This window comes from Ovis canadensis, chromosome 15 (genome assembly GCF_042477335.2).
Source record: "Ovis canadensis isolate MfBH-ARS-UI-01 breed Bighorn chromosome 15, ARS-UI_OviCan_v2, whole genome shotgun sequence".
Lineage (NCBI taxonomy): Eukaryota > Metazoa > Chordata > Mammalia > Artiodactyla > Bovidae > Ovis > Ovis canadensis.
This window is the reverse complement of record NC_091259.1, coordinates 84,467,861-84,491,638: the sequence shown is the minus strand read 5'-3', so window position 1 is coordinate 84,491,638 and position 23,778 is coordinate 84,467,861. Positions and strand designations below refer to the sequence as shown.

At 43.8% G+C, this 23,778-nt stretch overlaps 1 protein-coding gene across 1 annotated transcript; it reads left to right on the top strand.

Moving 5' to 3' along the window:
• The first annotated feature begins 1,776 nt into the window (after positions 1-1,776).
• Positions 1,777-18,881, top strand: MTCH2 (mitochondrial carrier 2). Its single transcript, XM_069555687.1, has 13 exons — positions 1,777-3,029; positions 5,813-5,897; positions 6,052-6,158; positions 9,875-9,901; positions 10,096-10,158; positions 11,671-11,728; positions 11,980-12,031; positions 12,388-12,447; positions 13,628-13,721; positions 14,472-14,519; positions 15,155-15,222; positions 16,777-16,852; positions 18,671-18,881. The coding sequence occupies exons 1-13, from the start codon at positions 2,943-2,945 to the stop codon at positions 18,755-18,757; spliced, it is 912 nt and encodes a 303-aa protein (XP_069411788.1). The 5' UTR covers positions 1,777-2,942; the 3' UTR covers positions 18,758-18,881.
• Positions 18,882-23,778: the final 4,897 nt, after the last annotated feature.

Sequence of the window (23,778 nt, the reverse complement as noted above, 5' to 3'; positions counted from 1 at the left end):
CCTGAATACAGGTCACCAGATATGGTCGCCATATTGAACTGTATTGGGAACACCATTTATTTACTTATTTTATTTATTTATTTATCCTACTTTTTGGATGCACCCTCCAACATGTGGGATCTTAGTTCCCCGACCAGGGATTGAACCTTGCACCCCTTGCATTGGAAGTGTAGGGTCTTAACCACTGAACCCCTGGGCAAGTCCAACACCACTCGTTTAAATCTTAGTCCTTGAGAATGGCACTCTTTGGAGTCGTGCAGCACACAGCTTGGGGAGCTGTATACGGCACCCCTACACTTTTGCACTTCACTTATTTATGCCACTGACTTTAGTTCCTTCTCTACAGGTTCTTCCCAAAATTTCATGGCAGGGGGGTTCTACCCTACACCGTTGGGGAACATGGTGCAGCAGCCGGCAACACTCCCACTCAGCCACACGCTCTTGCAAGATTCTCTGTACCTCCGAGTGCCCACAGACATCATCAAGGCAAACATGCATTCTTGGCACCACTGATGCACATATCCATGAATGAAGACTCCACTCGATGCGGGCAGAGGCAAAGTAGGGGTAGGGGACTAAGAAGTACAAACTTTTATGTATAAAATAAGTAAACTATAAGGCTATATTGTACAACACGGAATATAGCCAATATTTCATAATATTGGGCTGGCCAGCCCAATAACTATTCAGACAAATAAAGTATGAAAGTGAAAAGTCAAAGCTGCTCAGTCATGCCCAACTCTTTTCGACCCCATGGACTGTAGCCTGCCAGGCTCCTCTGTCTATGGAATTCTCCAGGCAAGAACACTGGAGTGGGTTGCCATTCACTTCTCCAGGGGATCTTCCCAAGCCAGGGATCAAACCGATGTCTCCCACATTGCAGGCAGATTTTCTACCAGCTGAGCTACCAGGGAAACCAGAAAGTACAACCTTTAAAAGTTGTGAATCACTCTGTTGTACACTTGGAACATATAATATTGTACTATATTTCAAAAAAATCAGAAAAAAAAGTCCTCTTGCTAAATGGTCTCTATGGTTAGACATCAAACATCCTCTGGTTAGACAGTGTTGTTAAACATCAATCGTTTTGATGTTGAAACAGTTTCTGGATTTAATTAGAATCAACTTGTGTGTTATAACTCAAAAAGTTACAATTTGATACTATATTTTCATGTGCCAAGTTGTGTAGGCATATCATTTCATTCAGTTCTCACAGCAGCGGAATGAAGTAGGTAGAACTATACTCATTTTTCTAAGGTTCAAAGACATCATGTGATCAGCCTAAGGTCACACAGTTAATAATTGGTAGAGGTGAAATTTGGACCATAGATTTCCAAGTCCATTCTCCCTCCCACTCTGTAAACTGCCTCCCTAGCACCATGCTGAGTACAGGACAATATTAATTAAAACTAACATTTGGATTTCAATAGTTTTTAAAAATCTTATCCTATGCACAATTTCATTTAAGGCTCCATAATAATCCTGAGAGGCAGGTAGTAGTTTTAGATTTAGATACAAAAATTAAAAATAGAAGATAAAATGATTTTCAAATCATTCTGAAACAAAGGCGAACCAGGACTGAAACGAAAGTCTCTTCCTTCTCTGCGCCAGGTTCTAAGTGTTGTTTGATTTAGAAAGTATGAGCTGGGACTGAAAGGCCAAGGATAATGCTTTTCTTTCTTTTTGCCCCTGATAACCTGTGGCCTGGTAGTCATTTTAGTAACTGTTCGTTTATGCAATAAGTATTTATTGAGCATCTCATATGTATCCTGCTCTGACTAGACAAGGATCAAAAACTGTCCTGGCTCCTGAACTCACTGGAGGTCTATATTCTGGTGAAGGAGATTAAAAGATAAATTCCAGTTAATTATAAGTATTACAAGATGCTGCAGTAGGAATAAAGGGGGCGGAGGGGACGGGTAAATTTAAATAGAGGTCAGAGAAGGTGTTTCGGAGGAGCAGTTAACCTTGAATGAATGAGTGCATGAATAACCCCCTGATGGGTACATTATTCAGACTCATCTAGGTTTTGCTGGTCATTAGATTGTTTATTTATAGTTGGACTATAAAGAAAGCTGAGCTCTGAAGAACTGATGCTTTTGAACTGTGGTGTTGGAGAAGACTCTTGAGAGTCCCTTGGACGGCAAGCAAGGAGATCCAACCAGTCTATCCTAAAGGAAATCAGTCCTGAATATTCATTGGAAGGATTGATGCGGAAACTGAAACTCCAATAGTTTGGCCACCTAATGCGAAGAACTGACTCATTGGAAAAAACCCTGATGCTGGTTCCGATTGAAGGCAGGAGGAGAAGGGGACGACAGAGGATGAGATGGTTGGATGGCATCACCGACGCGATGGACAGGAGTTTGAGTAAACTCCGGAGTTGGTGATGGACACGGAGGCCTGGCGTGCTGCAGTCCGCGGGGTCGCAAAGAGTTGGACACGCCTGAGCGACTGAACTGAACTGAGATTATGATTCTGACGCTGAATATCCTTTGCACCTTACACTGCTGATCCCAAAAGCTCAAGTGCAGAGGCAAGAACATCGAGGAATCCTGTTACAATTCCTTTTACTCCTCTGACCTTGCCCTGGCTGACAGGGTCAGGCCCCATTGCCACGCCCATTCTTCCCCACCCGGAAGCTCTCTGCCTGCGCAAGCGCAGGAGAAATGGCCCGTTCCTAGAGGAGGGCTGGGGAATCCCAGCACGAGACGCGTGCGCCCGGGCCCGTAAGCCCCGCCCCGACGTCTGCGCCGGCTCGCGAGCGCCTGCCGTTTCTGAGGGCGGGGCGGTGGGCGGGGACTGAGCGGGGAGGCGCGCTCCGGAGCGTGCGTGCGCGCGCGCCGCGGGCGGGCCAGTGAAGCCGGCGGCCCTGGCACGTGACCCGGGACCGGCTCGGTCGCTTGGTGGCTCGGTCTGTCTGTCCGTCCGCGGGTGCCATCATGGCGGACGCGGCCAGTCAGGTGCTCCTGGGCTCCGGTCTCACCATCCTGTCCCAGCCGCTCATGTACGTGAAGGTGCTCATCCAGGTATGAGTCGTCGCCATTCCCTCCCCCGTTCGGCACCCTGTTCGGTGGCCGCTGCCCAGGGCGCCCGAGGACCGGCTCCAGCCTTCCGGGCCTTCAGTCTCCTGGGATGCTGCTGCTCCGTCTTTGCTGCTCGCCCCTTCCTTCCTCGCAGGGACGACTCCCGTCGTCCGCGGAGCTCCCACTGCCCGTGGGCCTTCCCGAGGTCTCGCCTTCCAGCGGAGCCGTGAGGCCCGCTCCTTTCCTGGTAGCCCAACTGCCGCCCTGCCTCGCCCTGCTCTGCCCGGTGGCTCCCCTGAACTTTGTTTTCTCTTCCACGAGGTCGATCCTGGCCGGGCGCCGCCAAGGACTTTCCAACCTTTCCCCTCTCCGCTCCTCTGAAATGAGCGTTCTTCTCTTGTCCCCGGCCCCAAACGCAAGATGTGAAATCTGTTAAAGACAAATTTGAGATTTAAGGGGAGCTCACGTTTTATTAGCTTTTGTTTCCTCTCTTTCTTCTTTTTTTTTTTTTTTTTGGCTGCTGTTATTGCTGCTTTTCTGCTCCGAGATTTTAGCACCAGATACCCAGAGAAACACAGGGAGCTCATTCAGAAGTGATAATCAAGTGGTTGCTGAGTCAAATTTCAGAAGGACGCACTGAGCGCTCTCCAACAGCAGCCCATGTGGCTCATGACAGTGAAAATCCCACCTGTCAGAGCTGGACATCAGCTCAGCCCAAAGTTTTGTTAGAGAGTTTTAAGTATACGTATTAGTTTCTAATCTTCTGTGAAATAATTCTTGATATTCAGATATGCCAGGTTTTGGAGAAAGCAATGGCACCCCACTCCAGTACTCTTACCTGGAAAATCCCATGGATGGAGGAGCCTGGAAGGCTGCAGTCCATGGGGTCGCTGAGGGTTGGACATGACTAAGCGACTTCACTTTCCCTTTTCACTTTCATGCATTGGAGAAGGAAATGGCAACCCACTCCAACGTTCTTGCCTGGAGAATCCCAGGGACGGGGGAGCCTGATGGGCTGCCATCTGTGGGGTTGCACAGAGTCGGACACGACTGAAGTGACTTAGCAGCATGCCAGGTTTTAACTGACAACAGTGTTTTCAATTGCCTTTCTAGATTTCCCTGGACAGGTCTTTAATTTTTGAAACTTTTGTTGAGTGTTGAGGTCATTACATCATGCATGGTACTAGGGCTTGCATGGTACCAAGGATAGAAGCCCTGTCCCTGCCATCCACCTTTCTGTCAAAAGTAGGCATGACACTAGGGAAGGCCCCGTTTCTTACTTTTGAGTTTATCATACTCATTCATACAACATGTTGCTGAGTTCACCCATGTGAATTCAGAACCTATAAATAAAAGACTATTGTAAAATGAGTTATTTAAATTAAGAACAGTGGGGGGACTTCCCTGGTGGTCCAGTGGCTAAGTCTTGGATACCCAGGGGGATCCTTGATCAGGGAGCTAGATCCTGCATGCCACAACAAAGATTGCTACTGCTAAGACCTGGCGGCTGCTGCTGCTGCTAAGTCGCTTAAGTCGTGCCCAACTCTTTGCGACCCCAGAGACCGCAGCCCACCAGGCTCCTCCGTCCATGGGATTTTCCAGGCAAGAGTACTGGAGTGGGTTGCCATTGCCTTCTCCAAGACCTGGCACAACCAAGTAAATAAATATTTTTAAAATTAAGAACAAAGGGAATTCTCTGGAGGTCCACGCTTTCACTGCCAAGGGCCAAGGTTCAGCCCCTGATCAGGGAACTAAGGTCCCCACAAGCTGCATAACGTGGCCAAAAAATACAAAAAGAATAAATCTTTGAAATGTACTCTGACATCTAAAACAGAATTGGCACATTTTTAGCTAGATAATATCCGAGATGAAAGCATTTTGCCATAAGTCTGGTATAAGCCCATTACCCAGTCGTTATCCAGGAGGCAAGATTTTCTAGTGACAGTCGGAACTGTTGCCTCAGAAGCTCCTTAATCCTGATTGCACAACATCCTTGTGTTGCCAAGTGTCTCAAGGGTTTTGGTGAAATTCCCAAATACTCAGTTTTAAAAATAGTTGCACTGTGAGCTTTTCCGGAGTTCTTCAGTTGAATAGGTTGAGAATCACAGCAATAGAGAGTCAAGACCATGTCCAACAGCATTCATTCACTCAAGGATCTCTTTGGCACTAAAGACTCTGAATATATTGTAGAGATAACATGATGAAATTAACTCTAAAATGGCCTTCATTAGATTTTTCATGACTGTCTGCTCCTTTAATACAGACTTAACTTATAATTGTTTCCCAAATGAATTATCAAGCTGTATCTGCGTTTGCCGGTGAGTGGTTTGTCTTTCTAGCCAAATATGAAGTTGACACTGGCTTAGTCATCTCACTTTGTCCAAATGTTAAAAAAAAAATGCTAGATTTTCTTTAGAAAACACTTTTGAGCATCCTCAGTGAACTGTAGCTTTCTTAACACAAAAATTCCCTTATTCTCTTTTCAGTTTAATACTAGTCTATCTCAGCTACATGTTTGTTTGTTTGTTTTTTGTAGAATGTGAACCGAAAGAAAACTTGGAGTTTATTGAAACCAGTCTTAATCAAGTGCCAAAATTTAAAACAAAACAAGACCAAAAAAAAAAAAGGACAGGGGTGATAACTTCATTACTGTCTTGGAAAACATACACTGCATTTTAACTTGTGTTAAAAATTATAACCCTAAATTTGTTCTTTATTCAAGACCTTGCAACCCAAGCATTCCTGGGAATGTTGCCTAGTATTGATACATCTTCTTCTTTTCAAAGGTGGGATATGAGCCTCTTGCGCCAACAGTGGGACGAAATATTTTTGGGCGGCAAGTCTGTCAACTTCCTGGTCTCTTTTGTTATGGTGAGTGTCTTTTGGTTTATTTAGAATTGGATGGCGTTGGCAAGTGTGGTAGCAGGAGTCACTGAAAAAAAATATATAGAAAGCATGTTTTCTTGAAATTTCTGTGTGACCATTTCTTTCAGCTAGAATGTAAATCTCTGATTTGTGTTCTTAGCTCAGCACATTGCGAGCATTGATGGGAAGCGTGGATTGTTCACAGGCTTAACGCCAAGACTGTGTTCAGGCGTCCTTGGAACTGTGGTCCATGGTAAAGTTTTACAGGTAAGAAAATACCTGTACAGATAAGAAAATCCATCTGTCCATAGATTTAAATTAGCTTTTAACAATAGTTTGTCCTACTGATTAAGAGCAATTGCAAAGATATATTTATATCCATGGCTTTTCTTCCTCTTGAAAAACATGTACTTGAAATACTCATTGTTAATTCTTTCCTGGGAAGCAAGGAGAATTTGTCTAAAATGAAATAATTAATTTTAATCTACACAAGCTTCCTCTGGACCAGGTGTTCTGAGCAGAAATTAAGTGCACTTATTTGAGCTCCTGAATAGCTTACTTGGGGCTTCCTTCATTAGTAAAGAATATGCCTGCAATGGGGGAGATGGGATAGGAGCCTCAGGTTCAGTCCCTCGGTTGGGAAGAGCCTCTGGAGAAGGAAATGGCAACCCACTCCAGTATTCTTGCCTGGAAAACCCCACTGACAGAGAAGCCTGGCGGGCTGCAGTCCATGGAGTTGTAGTCGAACTTGACTTAAAGACTAAGCATTCACGCATGACTCATCTTATTTCTTCAAAAGACGAAGGAAGCTGGTTAAAACATACATTTCTGGTCTTATTTTCCTCTTATTCCTAGTGTCACTTCTAGTAAAATATTTTCTGTGGCACACTTTTTTTAACTCAACAAGATAAATGTTAAAGTCGGGATAGTGTTTATTTACGGGAAGAGGCAGGGAGACCAGGCATGGGATGCTAGGGTAGTGGAAATGATTTTCCCTGACCTGGATCACGGCCGTGTGGATATTTGCCATTTAATTCCTTGTTCCACTGTGCATTTGTCTTTTGTACACTCTTTGTTTTGGTGTTATACTGTGTAAATTTGCATGTTTGCTTTTTAAGAAAACCTCACCCAAGTGTGTGCATTGACTATAAGGGTAATGGTTACTTTTGAGAAGAGGGAAGGAAATGAAGGGTGGAACTTTAGCTGTATCTGTGGCAGTTTATTTTACAAAGGCAAGAAATTTTAAGCAGAAAGGTCAAAATGTTAACATCTGTTTAAGCTTAGTAGGCGATACATAGGTAATGAATCGTTTCCTTAACTATTCTGTGTTTGAGTTGTTTCGTAAAGTGTTTTTAAAAACATCGCAGTTAATCTCTTTCGTGGTTATCCTTCTGCTTTGCTGTGTTCTTTTAACTTTAGATACTTAGACTGCACTTGTCTCTCAGTTGCGCCAGATACACTGTGGGTCAGCAGAACTGCCTCTTGGTATGTGTGTGGAGGTGTCACACGGAAAAATTCTGTACCATTTAGAACAGTTCGTGGGAAGGTTGTTCAGTATGACTAGGGTTGAGAATATAAAATTAATGGATTTTCTTGTTCATTATTCCATCTCCCACTGGCACCAAAGATACATTACCTTCTGTGCTCTAGTTCTTAAAAGTGTAGCAGTATTTGCTAACCGAATCTATGTAGTATTTTCAATCTATATATCAAATGTGTTAAATTCCAAATGTTTGCAAACCATTTATTTCAGGCAGTACTCGGTACAGTCCTCCATGCACTTTTTAAAGTAGCTTTAATAGTGCCCCAGTTCTACTGGATAAAAATATGTTATCATTTGATGAGCAAATCATGATTTTGTTGAACAGTTTCAGGATCTGATTAGCTTAGATTTTAAATTCTCTTCAGACTTTGTTGAGTTGATTTGGAGAGGTTTTCCAGTCAGTTCTTCTTGTGGAAGCTGTTTTGTTATTCATTATACTTACTTTCGTCATCATGCCTGTGGACTGATGAGCCACTATTTTGGGTGGCCCTTGGGTCAGGGTCACCCAAAACGGTATTCCAGTATTCTGGCCTGGAGAATTCCATGCACTGCATAGTCCATGGGGTCGCAAAGAGTTGGACACAGCTGAGTGTCTTTGACGTGGGTCAGAGTGATGGAGTGTTAATGGACTGATACTTTTGGGCGTGGATTACTGCTCTCTTTTCCAGCCACCCCGTTATCTGACGCAGTGAAAGTGTTGCTGTTACCCAAGTGAGGTTTAGATTTTTTTTCCAATCTGTGCTGCAGACACCGTGTGGAATCTTAGTTCTCCAATCAGGAAAAACGCGTGCCTCTTGCACTGGAAGCCAGAGCCTTCGCCACTGGATCTCCAGGGAAGTTTTCATGTGGGAAACCGGTTGCCATCTAGTTCAAGGAGGTTAATGTGTAGGCTTAGAGCAAGAGTGACATTACTCTTGTAATTACTCTTGAATTACTCAAGTTCCTTTATATAAAGGAAAAGTAAGACAGACTTGAGGTAGGCAGGTATCTGGAATATGTGTTCACACGTAGCCAAGTGAAATAGAACAGGGTCTTGGTACTACACTTAGAATCAAAAGCAGTTGACACAGTCAAGAAGAAAGCCCAATTCAGGATTGACGAGACTGTTTTAGACTGTGTTAGAGTTCTGTATATCTGAACAAGAATTAAACTGAAATCTGTTCAGGATAATGTAGAAGAAACGGTTGAAAATTTTATTAACAGTGAAAAGCAAAGTCTAGAAATGAGTGAGAATTTTTAAAGATGCCTGAAACTGTTAGAATTAATTTCTGGCCAAAGATCTGGAATTTGGCCCCAAACCATCATTTCATTTTGTGATGTTTGTCCTCGTCCCTCTCATTTTCTTGCAGTTCTTTTTGCAAAAGACAAGTGTCTATTTTTTAAACCTCGTTATGTCTAGGAAGTCAGTTGTGTGGTTCTTGATATTTCGCCTAGCCCATCTTCTGTTTCTGAAATATCCCACAAGTAATATTTCCTCTTCCAGTGCAGCCTAAGCTCTGGCAGTTTCATGTATCTTTGCCAGAATTAAGAAAGCATCTTCTCTCTTGTTTGGCTCAGAAACAGTCAAATTCAAAAGGAAAAGTGAGGCAGGTTTAGCTATTCTGACTTAGTACCAGTTCTCTGTTCTTTGTACAGGGAAGGAAAGCATCTTGCCCTAATTTGGTATTGGGCCTGAGTTTTTCCGTGAAAAAGTCCTGAGGCTTTTTCTGTAGCCGTAGTACTCTGAGTGTGTGCTGTGTTGTTTCACTTGTGTCTGATTCTTTGCCTGTCAGACACCTCTGTCCCTGGGATTCTCCAGGTCAGAATACTTGGAGTGGTTTCCATGCCCTCCTCCCATGGATCTTGTGACTCAGGGATCAAACCTGCGTCTCCTGAATTGATGGGCGGGTTCTTTACTACTAGCGCCACTTGGGAAGCACTGTTTTTATGAGTTTATCTTGTTAGTGTGTGTTTAGTAAATCATGCTCTTGGAGTTTTGTTTTGTTTTCCTTTTTCTTCTTTTTAAATACTTATATAATTTATTTGGCTGCACCTAGTCTTAATTGCGGCATGTGAGATCTTTTAGTTGCAGCCTGCGAGCTCTTAGTTGGAGCAGGAGGAGCTAGTTCCCTGATCAGGACCTGGGCCCTGTGCTGGGAGCGTGGAGTCTTAACCACTGGACTACCTGGGAAGCCCCTCCTTTTTCTTCTTTTAGATATGAGTTTTTGTGAGTTACCCGATCAGTATGGTAAACTTAGCAGCAGGATCATCTGAAAGACACTTGTTAATGTTAATATTTCCGAGTGTTAATTAGAAAGAGAAGTGAATGGGAAATTTACAGCCCCCCCCCCCAAAATCAACCGTTTTAATTTCTGCCGATGAATAGGGTTTTCCTTTTATGTCCTGTCTCAGTGACACTACGATACACCTAATCATTCTTTTCTTTTCTCTTCCTTTGTAGCATTACCAGGAGTGTGACAAGGCTGAGGTATGTTGAAGCCGGTGTGTATGCTTGAGCCCGTTTTCCCCGCAAGCCACTGCTGTTTGTTGTCCTCTTTAGGAAAAGGGACAAGCAGTCGGCTTTCCTTTTATCATGGAGAATGTTTTTAAACAGGGTGGCTACCAGTGTGACCAGTTCTGTTGAAAACCATCATGATAGCGATCTTTCGTTTTGATTTCCAGGAGTCAGGATCTGGAAATGTACAGAAAGAAGTTTCATCTTCCTTTGACCGGGTTATCAAGGAGGTGAGATGGTTATGATCTCTCTGAATCAGAGCGGAGTGGCAGTTATGGAATCAGGATCATCGGGCCCGTATGTTCAGTGTTCCAAGGGAAATTAAACCTTCGATTTAATACGGGCTTTAGTGCATGCAGAACAGAAGGAGAAATGCATTGCTTGCTGTCTGGAATTGCTGCATTTCCAGGAAACATATTTTGCCCACTCATTTCATCTTTAATATTGAAGAGATTTCTATTGAAACTTCTTATAATAAAGTTGAAAATCTCTGGCCCAAAAGTGTTAACATATAGTAGCCAAGGCCCTGCATGTGATGGACATTATATATCTAGAAATGCTTTTACAACATCATTCTGACTTTGAAATGCCCTCATGATTCATTTCCCACCCCTATCTTCTGCCGTTGGAGTTGGTTGCATGCCTAACTTAATAATACTCTTTTTTATTTCTTAGTCTTGACGTTATTTGATTGTCGATAGTAAGGTCATGATTTTCAGTAAAAGCTGCCCTCAAAAACATACTGTGGCTTTCTGGATGGCACAGTGGTAGAGAATCCACCTGCCAGTGCAGGAGCCTCAAGAGATTTGGGTTCGATCCCTGGGTCGGAAAGATCCCCTGGAGAAGGAAATGGCAACCCACTCCAGTATTCTTGCCTAGGAAATCCCATGGACAGAGGAGCCTGCTGGGCTACAGTCCGTGGGGTCACAAAGAGTCGGACACAACTGAGTAGTGACTGAGTGAGGAGCACAGAGATACACGTATTAATATGTGTTTTGCATTTTCTTAACTGCATTGAGTTCATCCTGCGGCTCTTAGAACTACCCTTAGAATAGAGGCGAGGGATCTTTTAACTAAGTGCAGCCATGAGTGACAGACCTTCTGTATTTACGACCTACCTCCAAGTACTGCGATTGAATTTTCTCACTAACCTCTTTACAGAATCCTGGGTAAGAAAGATAAGCTGGGATAAATACAGGAGCTCCAGGATACTGCACAGCTGGTTACAGGGTTGTGGTCGAAAAACCAAACCAAAGTTGTTCTGCTGTCCTCAAGATGTTGGTGTTGATTAAACAGAGCCTGACATTTGCCTAATGTAGACATCAGAGTCTCTGAAATCACTCGCAATGAGAGAGCCGCTTAATAATCTAAACACAGTCCTCCGAGTTTTATTCCAGCCAGGTTACCACACCTCCTGCATTTCCAGCACAGACCGCCAGGGAAGTCCCTTTACCTGTTTCTTTGCTTTTGTTTTTCTTTGAGATGATAGTAGAAATCTGCTTTACAGGGTCGTTCTGAGATGTGACATTGAAACCCCTGAGTGGGAGCTGGGCTAGAATGAGGTGGTGTCATACTGCAGCCTACTGGGGCTGCTCATCCTGACTCCAGGAAGGGCCTCCAGGAAGGGCAGGAGTGCTGTGCCGCCCGCTTTCTTACCCTTCAGTGCCCACCCGCGTGACTCTTGCAGGAACGCCAGTGTCGTTTTTTCAGGTTTCACAAGTGTGTGTGTCGATTATTTCTAGACGACTCGGGAGATGATGGCCCGTTCTGCTGCTACCCTCATCACGCACCCCTTCCACGGTAGGTGTGCAGCGGGCAACTGAGATTCGGCTGTTTATCTCTCTCTATCATGACCTCTCCTGTCTATGTCCATAGGTGGACATGAGAGTTCACTAAAGTGCCTTGCCTGTGTGTTTTTGGTTTGCTTGTTTTGGTTTTTATCCAATTTATCCAGATACCAAAAGTGTTTGTAGGTGGGCAAACCTTTTTTTTTCAGGGCTATTAAAATTTATCTGGATGTAGGTTAAAAATCTTTTCTCTGTATTCTTTAGTGATCACTCTGAGATCTATGGTACAATTCATTGGCAGAGAATCCAAGTACTGGTAAGTGTTTCTGTTTTCAAGTGTTACGGAGATCTGTTAATGCCAAATACTTTACATGTCTGTGATGCCTTAGAGCTTGCAAAGCAAATTCATATATCTTATATCATTTGACCTACACCCCCCACACACACACACACCCACACACACACACACACCCCCGAAGCTAGAATTCACCCTGACTCCATGTGACTATACCCTTAGGTAGCAGTATCTCCCCTTCTGTTTCTGAATTCATCTGTCTTTACGGAATGAGGAGGGTAGAAAGCGGAGGAGGGCTGGGGGTGTGACCTTGTCCAAAGTGGCAGTTGAACCTTGTAATCTGAAATGTACTTTACCTTTCCTCCTTCTAAACCCAGTGGACTTTGTGACTCCATAGCAACAATCTATCGGGAAGAGGGCATCCTAGGATTTTTTGCGTGAGTAAATTACTGATTTGTGGGTGTGATTTTTGTGTGAGTAGGAAGCTTTAATGAGAATGAGGACATGACTCCTTATTTCAGCCTCAGGGAAAATGTACTCTCTGGGTTTATTTCATGTTAAACTGTGTTTTGGCCCCTCTGACTTAAATGTTCTTGCAAGAGATCCCAAAGTTTTGCTCTGCACATCTGAAATGGTTGAAAGGAGAGGGTTTTTTTAATTAATAAATTCATTCCAAATTTCTACCCTCATAGTAAGTTCTCAGTTGCTATACAGTTGATAAAATGAGAAAAGTTCGTTTTGGAAAAATGGAAAGCTGTCTAATAGGCGTCTTTCTCCTCAGAGTGTGTGTGTGCACCGTGTTCATTCCCTTGAATTTACTTGGGAGGAACTTAGGCTAAAGTAAATTACTACCTTAGTTCTGTTAATGACAAAAACTGCATTCTTAACTAAATGGTCCTTTTTAATTTTCAGTGTTTCCACATCATTGATTTTTGTTTGAGTATCATAACTATTCTGGGAAATAGACAAGATAGCTATTATTATTCTCATTTTAGAGATTAAAAAAACAAAACTGATGCTCTGGGAAGTTGATTTGCTGATAAGTGGTAGAAGTGGCATTTAGTCCTTGGTCTTCAGTCTGAGAGGTAACCTTTGTCCCGTTGCTCCACACTGCCTCGCCTAGCTTACCTAGGCCCTGGAAATGTGTTTTCTGATGCCTCTCACCTGTGTCCATGTTTGGGCCATTTTCATTTTGTCATTTTTCTCATCTTTTGCATGGCCAAATTTGGATATCAAGTAGTCTAGCAGTAATCATATTTAAGTCTCTTCTCTGAAGTAGGCAAATTATTTGCCTCCCTGATTATAGTTATTAATAGTAAAAGTTGAGCCATTGGCCATAGCTTAGAGGGATGTAGCTTTTAAAATTCTCATTTTAAAAATGAGAATACAGGTCATTAGAGATTAGCTCCAAGAACAGTTGTATTAATTAGAATGAACTGGTTACGTTCTGGTATTCGGTTCCTTTCGGTTCTCTAGAATGTTTTAAAATCTCTATTTATTTTTTAATTAAAGGATAAATAAATTATTGTATGATTTATATAGATGAATATAAATGAGTGGATTATCTTTCAACTGATCAGACCTCTTGGTTCTTGTTTTTGTTGCTTCTTCACGCAGGGGTCTTATTCCTCGCCTCCTCGGCGACATCATTTCCTTGTGGCTCTGTAACTCGCTGGCCTACCTCGTCAATACCTATGCACTGGACAGTGGGGTAGGTTGGGCTCCTGATGAGATGCGCTGGCGCTGACTTCTCAGTCCCCGCCTGGCAGCTAGCTAAGATGGCAGTTGGTGATATGAGACTCACCATTATATAGCTAAATATTAATGGTCAGATTTTCAGAGGCTAGTGGAATGATCTACACTGCTTACCTCAGAGAGAGGCACCTGGAAAGGGTCTGGCAGGATGAGCCTAAGCTTCTGCAAGAAGATTGCTTCTTTATTGATGCCTAATGTTAGAGGCCACCATGAAGCAGAACAATTCTGTCGTATATTCAGGGGTTTCGTCTAATTGGAAGTGCTAAGGGGACTCTTACGTTGCACTTGGTTACTGGAGTATAGAGCCTGATCTTCCCCACAGCGTCTGGGACACAGCTGGGGGTATACAGAAGGAGTGACTTGGCCCTAAGAGTACCATCAACGTGGTTTCCGGGAGATGTGTTTCTAGGACATGGGAAAAGATTCCCAATCTCACTTCCTGGTGCTTTTGAAATCCTGAGGCCATTGTAATAGTTCCTAGAAGCCATCCTAGTCTTACATGAACTTGCCTGTTAATGTTGAGTCAAGGTGATCATTTTGACCACTTCTAGCCAGTCTTTTATGTTTTCATCCTGTAAATTAATTTTCAGGTTGTCAAAGAACTTGAATTCTGAAATAGACTCTTTTGATATGGGGAAGACAATTAGCTATTAATATCAGCTTAATTTTCTCACTCTTTCTAATAAAGGCTTTCTTCCTATTACAGGTTTCCACCATGAATGAAATGAAGAGTTATTCCCAAGCTGTCACAGGGGTAAGTTTTTAACCTCTTAACCTTTGAGGAGTAGTTTTGTTTTCTTTGAAATTTAGAATGTGTCATTACTGTTCTTTGGTCAGAGGTATGAACAGCCCAGTGTCCCTGCATCACAGGAGCAGAAATAACAAACCCACATGGTTTGGCGCTGGTCAGCTTCCAGTGGGGTCAGCGGGCATTTCTCAGCGCAGACCTGCCCCTCTTCCTTCTGTGTCCTGCCGAACGTATACTGAGCACTTCAGTCTCTTCACTCATGTGGAGCCTTCCAGTGGCTGACTTTTGAAGTGGCTTCCATTGTCTTTGGAAAGATGTTTATGTTTGCTTGTTTTCTTCAGGGCTGTTTTGAAATGCTTATTGTACTTAGTCTTAAATGTTGAAGTTCAGTTGTATTTGAATGAGGCTCAGTCACAGAATAAGAGAAGTCTTCTGACCTTTGGTGAAAAGGTTGCATGGTAAGAGGAGAAACATCTCCAGACTCCAAAATGTGTAATTTAGTCTTAACCTGGGATACAGAGAAAGCAAAATCAGTGTTGGTGCATTGGACCGCTGCGGCGCTAGGACTAAGCGTGAGGAAGGAGAAACACAAGAGAGGCCGGGCGTGAGTTGATAACTGAGCTGTTTTTCCCTCTTGACAGTTTTTTGCCAGCATGTTGACCTATCCCTTTGTGCTTGTCTCTAATCTTATGGCTGTCAACAACTGTGGGTAAGTGCCTTGCGTTTCTTATCCTAGTAATTGGCTGCCTGTATGCCTGACAGGCAGAGCAGTCCTGGTAGAAATTTGGCAAGGATAAGTACAGGTGATGCTATGGATAGATTCCTAATTCTTTTCTGTCTGCCCCATACACCAGCAATGCCATCAATTTATATTATAAGCAGTCTCTTCATATCCTGTTTTGAACTAGAGAAGGGCACAAATACTATTTCTCAAGTACTTATAAATAGTTTGCACTTGCCAGTAGTCTGGGTTCTTTTCTGAAAATGGTGGAATAATGATCAGATTGCTCTCACATCCTTGCCTTATATTAATCCTTATCCTCTCTTATGAACGTTACGAAAGGTATGTTAGGGATTGAAGGACAGCCTGTACCTGTTTTTCATCAGGGCTTCATGGAAAAAGTGTTTTAAAGTGAGAAAAGTAGAAAATTTGGTTGAAAACGGAAAGTTTCTTGACCTTTCATGTATTGACTGGGAAGGAGGGCCGGGGGTGGGGTGGACACCATTGATTTCCACACGCCAGGTGACTACCAGGTTGGACAGAAGCACAGTTACCATATTCTGTCTGTTCTGTGATTTGGGGATCGGCTGCCACATTGTAGCCCAGAGCAGGCTTGAAGGATGAGATAAGTGTGTTCTTGTTACTTGCAGTTTTTTTTAGAGAAGTGGCTTCCCTGTGGCTCAGTCGATAAAGAGTCTGCCCACAATGCCGGAGACCTGGGTTTGATCCCTGGGTTGAGAAGATCCCCTAGAGAAGGAAATGGAACCCACTCCAGTATTCTTACCTGGAGAATTCCATGGACAGAGGAGCCTGGTGGACTGTAGTCCATGGCGTCACAAAGAGCCAGGCACAACTAAGTGCCTAACTTTCACTTTCAGAGAAGACAAGGGTAGGAGTTACGCCTGAGTAAGAGCATGTAGTCACCGCAGTTTCACACCACTATCCATTGTCATGTTTGGAGTCTTTTGAACACCACATAGTTTTAAATTCCCTTTCTCAGCTCTTTAATCGTATAATTACTATGTTCTAGTAATTAGTAATTAGCTCTAATAATTAGAGCTTCCCTGGTGGCTCACATGGTAAAGCATCTGCCTACAATGGGGAGACCCGGGTTCGATCCCTGGGTTGGGAAGATCTCCTGGAGAAGGAAATGGCGACCCACTCCAATATTCTTGCCTGGAGAATCCCACGGACGGAGGAGCATGGTAGGCTGCAGTCCGTGAGGTTTCAAAGAGTCGGACACAACTGAGCGAGCTTCACAGAGAATTTCATTTGTCCCCTAATTAAAGCCTAGATGTTTTAGAAAATACATAACTAAAGTTTCTCTTTATGTGTTGATTCAAAACCTAAATGCAAGAAAGTGGTATCTGTTTTGGGTGCTCTGTCTTCCCCCTGTGCCAACAGAATTTGTCTCTACAGAACTGCTAAAATTGCTGCTCAGGGAACCTTCCAGGCAGAATATTTTGACCAAGATCTATTGAGCTCTTGAGAGAATGTTTTATAAATATTGACTTCGGTAACTAATCCCTTTTTCTATTTTAGGCTTGCTGGTGGATGCCCTCCCTATGCCCCAGTATATTCTTCTTGGATAGATTGCTGGTGCATGCTACAGAAAGAGGTACTTCTCTCTCATTCTCTCTCTTGCCCTCCCTCCCTCTCTCTGCCTCCCTCCCTCCCTCTCTCTGCCTCCCTCCCTCCCTCCTCCTCCCCTCCTCATATTTTCTGGAGTTTTCTTGCTTGTTTTCTTTAAAGTCTCTGGGATCCCAGGTTAATTCTTACAGGTTATCCTTTAGTTACCCCAGTTAAATGCATCCTTCTCAGTGGCCCATATGTCCCTCTAGCGTAGCTGTAAAATATGCTGCTTAGAAAGAATCAGGAGGTGAAGAAGGAAGAATTCCTGGATATGACCTGGAATCCATTTGAGTGGTTGCATTCGAGTTACAAATAAGGTCTGGGCAGTCAGTTATTCTGGTTATTAAAATGATGCCCTGGATTTCAGATTACTTTTTCCAACCTCATCTTCTTGTAACTGGTCAGGATATATTCTGAAATTTATTTTCTAATATATTTAGAGAAGCTGAGAAGTAGTTGTTTGTTTACAACATTATTTGCCGCCGTGCTGTCAGCGGAGCTGCTCTCTCGCTTCTGCAGTCACGTTAGTGGATGCGGTGCCCAGATTCCAGTGTGTTCTTTGCTTTTGCTACGGGGTAGGTCATCTCCAACCAAAAATTCTTGATCAGTCTAGGCAGAGCTTTAATAGGAACCAAAATAATGAGTGGCTGTGCCCTAAATTTAACATGGAATCACTTAGAGTGGCCATCAGTTGAAAGCTGTTTTTGAGTGGGAAGCACTTTGTAGAGGACTGTGAAGGAAAGTGTTTGAGGAAGCTCTTTGTTGCACGCTGTTAGAGCACTGTGACACCGATGAGAAAGGCCTTTTGTTCCCAGGGCTTAGGCTTCCCAGCCTGAACTCTGAATGTAGAGGCCTAAGCTGGGCAGCTTTTGCTCAGTGGACCCGACAAGCCCCTCTGTGAACCCAGGCCAGGACGCTTGGATGGTTGCCAGACAGCCCTAACATGAACATTCAACCCTCTGCTATAGAAAGAAACCAAATAGAAAATTATTAGGGTATCAGACACTTAACAGTTGAACCTTTACGTGCTTAAGACAACAGCAAATGTTAACTGATCATTCACTGTATACAAGGCATCATGCTAAGAGTTCTCCATGTTTCAGCTCATGCAACCCTCAAAATAACCTTGTGAGGAGAGAGACTATACTTTACCGTTCCGCCTCACATATGAAGAAGCTGGGACTTTGAACAGTTAAATGATGCCAATTGTGTAGCCCACGGCCACACATCTTGTATTTGGGAGAGCAGGATCTACGTGCAGGCTGTCTAACTTAGAGTCTGCTCAATTAAACTCACAACATGACTACTTTAATTATAAGATTTTATAAGTACTCCCTAGAGATTTGACCGTTCGTTCAAAACAAATAAAAGCTGACATGGGGACTTCCCCGGTGGTCCAGAGGTTGACTCCGCGCTTACACGGCAAGGGGCACAAGTTCCAACCCTGATCAGGTGTGCAGCCGAAAAAAAAATACAAATAAGAGCTGGCACTTACTGCGTGTTAGGACTGTTCATGACCCTTGATATGAATTGACACACTTGATGGCCCAGCTAACTAGCAAACAGCAGAGCCAGAATCTGCCTAGGAAGATCTGTCTAAATAAGAAATCCTTGCCTTTATCCATGTGTCAAAATGGTAGGTAGTTCCACAGAGGCTCAGCTTGCGTCAGATATGACACGTTGCTGGTCATTTCGTCATTTCATTTCCCAGAAATATGTCCAGTTGGATGTCTTTGCTGCTTTGGACTAGCTGACCTCATTTTCACGCTAGACTTTATTTGTATTTATTTTATTTTTCTTTCAGGGAAATATGAGCCGAGGAAATAGCTTGTTTTTCCGGAAGGTCCCCTTTGGGAAGACTTACTGTTGTGACCTGAGAATGTTAATTTGAAGATGTGGGGCAGGGACAGTGACATTTCTATAGTCCCAGACGCACAGAATTATGGGAGAGAATGTTGATTTCTATACAGTGTGGCGCGCTTTTTTAAATAATCATTTAATCTTGGAAAAATGGAGGTGTTTGGTGTCTGCCTTTTTTGTTCTTTTTCCCAGCACATGATTTACCACTGATCCTCCCCCTGAAATGGGACATTTTTACCCCAGGGTATTTTACTTAAGAAGTTGCATTTACCTAGAGGTACCGGCAAGTTGTCACGCAATATGAGTCTCAATGTTTTGTAAAATGAAGAGCATACAGTCCCATGAAGAAAGAGAAATAATTCTGTAAAACTTAAGAAAATGAGTAAGGCAAATGATACGGGAAGTTATAAATTACCTTTTCTTTGGTAGACCACAAAACTCAGCGGCATCCACTGGAACCTGCCTCCCAGCATATTATTCTTAGCACATTCAGTTAACCCTGTCTCATACCTCACAGAAAGGACAATACACGCCTAACCTACCCTAGAAAATCTGCACGCTGTTACTGCAAAGCAAGAAATTGTGTTGCCAACAACAAGAAAAAAGGACAGTTACAGAGAATTAGCAGGATTTGGAAAGGAAGTGTAATGTCTCCTTTTTGCCCCTCAAAGAAGTTCTTACTGTCATGTAAAGTGTGAAAAGCAAATACTGTAGCGTTACTTGCCAGTCCCTAAGTTACATCATCATACAGTTCTAATTGTATATAATCTTTTGTTCTTCAGTTTTTTATTTTGTTTCCATTTTTGTCATTGCAGAAGGTGAGTAGTTTTTCATTCCTCATGACACCCTTGGAAGGTGTACTTGTAATCTCACGTCTGATGGTGCAGACTTACATCCATAAGATTCTTAGACTATTGACCAGCTTGCATGTCATACCCTCAGTTAGGCATGTTAACATTCATAGTAGGGGAAAAAAATCATTTTAGAAGGAAATAAATTGTCACTCAAACACAAAGCTCTTATTTTACTCAGGCCTTTTCCAAGCAGGTTATAATGCTCTTAAGATGAGAAAGCATTTGGTTTTACTTATTTAAATAATCCACTGGGTTGTTGCCAAATGAGTAAACGCTTCATTTGCTGTTTCTCAGAAGAATTCGCTACTTCCCGTCAAAGCAGCAGCACCCACAGTGTTAGACTGAGCACGCAGGGTCTCCTCTCCTCACCCCCACACCCTGAGTTTAAGAATATAGCCTGAAGCTCGTGAGTTGCATAACTTACCTTGAAATGTCTTTGATGTCTCTTTGTCTCAAAAAGCAATGTAAATTTTATATTCTATTCAATATTATCTGCATTTGTTTTAATATAAAAATGTTTTGCATTACCTACTTTTTTTTCCCCCCCAAAAAATCTTCAAGTAAAGACGATCTAGGAAACTGCCATGTTTATGACCTGTGGCTTCTGTCTTCACACACGCCTGCCTAGTTCCGGGAGCTGGTCTGACTACGAGAACCAGTCTTCCACCAGAGGGCGCCAAGGCTCCGGTTTTGCCTTTGAAAGTTGGGCAAAGTTGTGGGAAAGTGTCACAGAGGCCTGGGATTAATCAGCACACTGGCTGATCCAGCTCACTGCATCCAAGCTATCCATCCGATAAGGGTGCTACACCTGTGCCTAGTTGTTCGGTTGTGTCCAGCTCTCTATGACCCCATGGACTGTAGCTCCCCCAGGCTCCTCTGTCCATGGGATCTTTCAGGCAAGAGGACTACATCTGTGGTCCTCCATGAAATTTTATAAGCCATTAACATACTCAGAAGTTTATTCCGGGGCTGGTAAATGCAGGTAGGTAGGTGCTCTTAAGATACACACAAAAGAAATGATGAACTGACTCGTGTAAATCATGTAAACCTAGACAAGGAGTATCTTGTAGGCTGTACTTGTGAAACTGGCACAGGTGGTTTGCCTTGGCAGGGCTGAGCTAAGTTGCCAGGAAATATTCCCCCTGGGGAGTGTGCTGGTCACTGAAGCTTGACTGAAGGAGAGAATGTGGGGTTTCCTGGAACTTTGGGTGCTTGTAAACGTACCAGGCTATACAGACAACTTTAGGATGAAAGAAACTTTAAACCTAGTCCTGTGTCCCAGCTTCTCATGTTACCTAAACATACCATAATTCTGCTATAATTTCCTCCTCTGGAAACGTCCCGCTTCCCTCTCTCCCTTGAAGTGTTCCCTATGTGGTAAAATTCAGTTCTAGGGTCGTCTCTTTGTGAAGTCTCTCTTAAGTCCTCTCAGCTGGACAAGATCTTTGCCTTCAAACGCTTCCTCCCCCAAGGCTTGTGATGATATTGCCAACTAAAGCTTGTAATGATATTGCCAACTAAGCTGACAGAAGAGAAGCTGCACCCCACACTGAGCTCAGGGCTTACATAGCAGTGGCATCACTTCTCTGATCTGAAACTCTGTGGGAAAAAATCATATTGATCCCTTTAAAACAGGCCCACGGAAACAGCAGCCTCCCCGGCCTTTGTAGGAAAAGTGTAGCTGGTGAAGTGAGTCGTGAAGTTGGTCAGTTTAAGGTGCCGTGTGTGGCAGACAAGGGAAGCGAGGAGAACGGTGGTGACTGTCCCGCCTGTCATGTAAGCTTTTGGTACAGTAGGTATCTCCACTTGAGAAATAAAGAAAATGAGACCCAAGTAACTCATTCAGAATTATATAGCTAGTATGTTTCAGAGCCAAGTTCAAACCTGAGTCACATTCCAAGGCATGTTTGCTGCTCCCTAGGAGCAATGAAATGCCGAGAGAAAGTAGCCAGTCAGCCGAATGGTAAGGGGTTCATCCATCTGAGGACAAGTGCCCTCCCTCTTAGTCAAATCAGTGAACCAAAGGAAAGAGCCTTCTGCAGAATAGGGTAAAACAGTCTTTGATCAGAAGAGACCTGTTTTTTTGCCTCTGCAGAATGATAACTAGGTGAAGCAACTGAAGATAGAAATGATCACCATTGCTTTCCTAGGCTACTGGAACTTATACAGCTCGGACACTTGCTGTATGGGAAGGCTTTATTCCTATGGGTACATCAGTCCAGTGTCTTGGAACTCCTACTCCACTTGAAGGCTAACAGTTTTTGAAAGTGATCTATTTATATGTCAGCTCGTCACTGGATTCTCTTTCTTTGCCTCGGCTCATGGGATCTTAGTTCTGTAACTAGAGGTGAAACCTGGACTCTCAGCAGTGAAAGCATGGACTCATAACCACCGGACCACCAGGGAATTCCCTCAGTGGATTGTTCCGAAACATACTTGCCTATTGGATGGGTTCATTCATGCTGCCTCCCTAGGTGCCATAGTAATTTGTATCTTTGGACTTCTGGGGTGGTTTTTTTGTTCGTTTGTTTTTCTTTTTAGTTTTGGTGGAGCCATGCAGCTCTGGGATCTTAGTTCCCCAACCAAGGATCAAACCTGTACCCTCAGCAGTGAGAACACAGAGGTCTGATCACCTGACTGCCAGGGAATTCCTCTGGAGTTTGTTTTTAAAAGTAGACAAAGATGTGTGTCTTTATCTCATCTGAAGTTTTTTTTTTTTTTTTTTTAGGGTTAAGGATGTCACATGTGATATCTCATTTTTTCTCCCTCTGTTGATCCCTCATTTTATTGTCTCATCAGACTTGAGAGAATCAGAATCTTGAACTCTTGATTTTTGTCCTAGAGAGGAAGTTGCAAATGAAAGGTCCTTTTGCCACCAATGCCCCCCCTCCCCCGACAATTGCGGAAGAGCATCTTGGCTAGTAGCAGCAATTAGTTTTCTAAAGCGACTGTTTTCCCTTCCGACCAATTTTGTCCATATGAGTCAGCTTTCTCCTCTGTTCGCTGCCTTCCTACGCTGTCTTGGGGTGGCAGGTCCTCCAGACACACTGTCGTGAGAGGAAATGTTGAAAAGCCCATTTGCCTTTTGCTCTTACAAGTGGATTCCTCTGCAGCCGGGGCCCCAGTCTCCTGTCTGGGATCAGTTAGTCAGATCTTGTATTAAAAACCACAGTTGTTCTGGAACCAACTTACTACCACCCCCAAAAAGAATGTTTCCAAGTAGATTCAGATGAGTACCACACACCAAAAATGGCTGAAGGACAGTGCTTTGGAAAAGGGGGAGAAACAAAAATGTGACCTGGAGGAGTTTTTGAAGACTCGCCAGCTACCCCAGGGAGAGTAAGTAATGAAATAAACCCACCCCGTCCCAAATCCAAGAAGCCACCTGGGGTGAGAGAACCTTTTCTAGCACTAATTTTTGCCTCAGGCAGCCAGAAGAATGGACTGTTCCCTGGTAATGCCACATTTCCACGGAAAAATCTATTAGGCTTTGTGGTTTTTATTTCCAGACTGAGTAGTGTGAAGAGCCAGAGGTGAGATAAGGACAAGCAGCAGAAGTGTGCCTACCGACTTTCCACCGAAAGTCCACCCTGTCTGCAGCCCTGCCCTGCTGGCACCCCAGAGACTGGTGAGTGTGTCCTCTGGCTGGAAGCGAAAAAGGAGGGTGAAAATGAAACGACAGAGCCGTGCCTCACGTCAGACAGCTCCCCACCTCCTGCAGTCCAGCATCGCAGACCCTTGCTGCCGAGGGGACCACACTGAGAGTTTATACACACAACCGCAGCCACTCAGCGCGCGAAGCCCTGCGCAGGGGCCGTGGGGAAGGTCCTACATCTCCACGGCCCCCTGGGCCTTCCTGTGCACTGAGGAGAGGACGGAGTCTGACGAGAGCATCAGAACTAGGGAAGTTGGGAGGATTAAATGGAACCACGTGTGAAAAACCAGGGCCTGGGAGTTCCCTGCCAGTCCAGTGGTTAAAACTCCACGCTGCCAGTGCAGGGGGCGTGGGTTTGACCCCTGGTCAGGGAACTAAGGCCCCACACTGCGGCTTTTTTCTTTGAGGCCAAAGAACAAGTAGCAAGCCCTGGTGTACTTGCAGTGAGGCCAGTTGAAACCAAGCTCCCTGGGGCCCACAAGAGGAAGAGCTCACATCCAGCTGGGGGACTCCGGGAAGACTCCATGGAGGAGTGGACTTTGA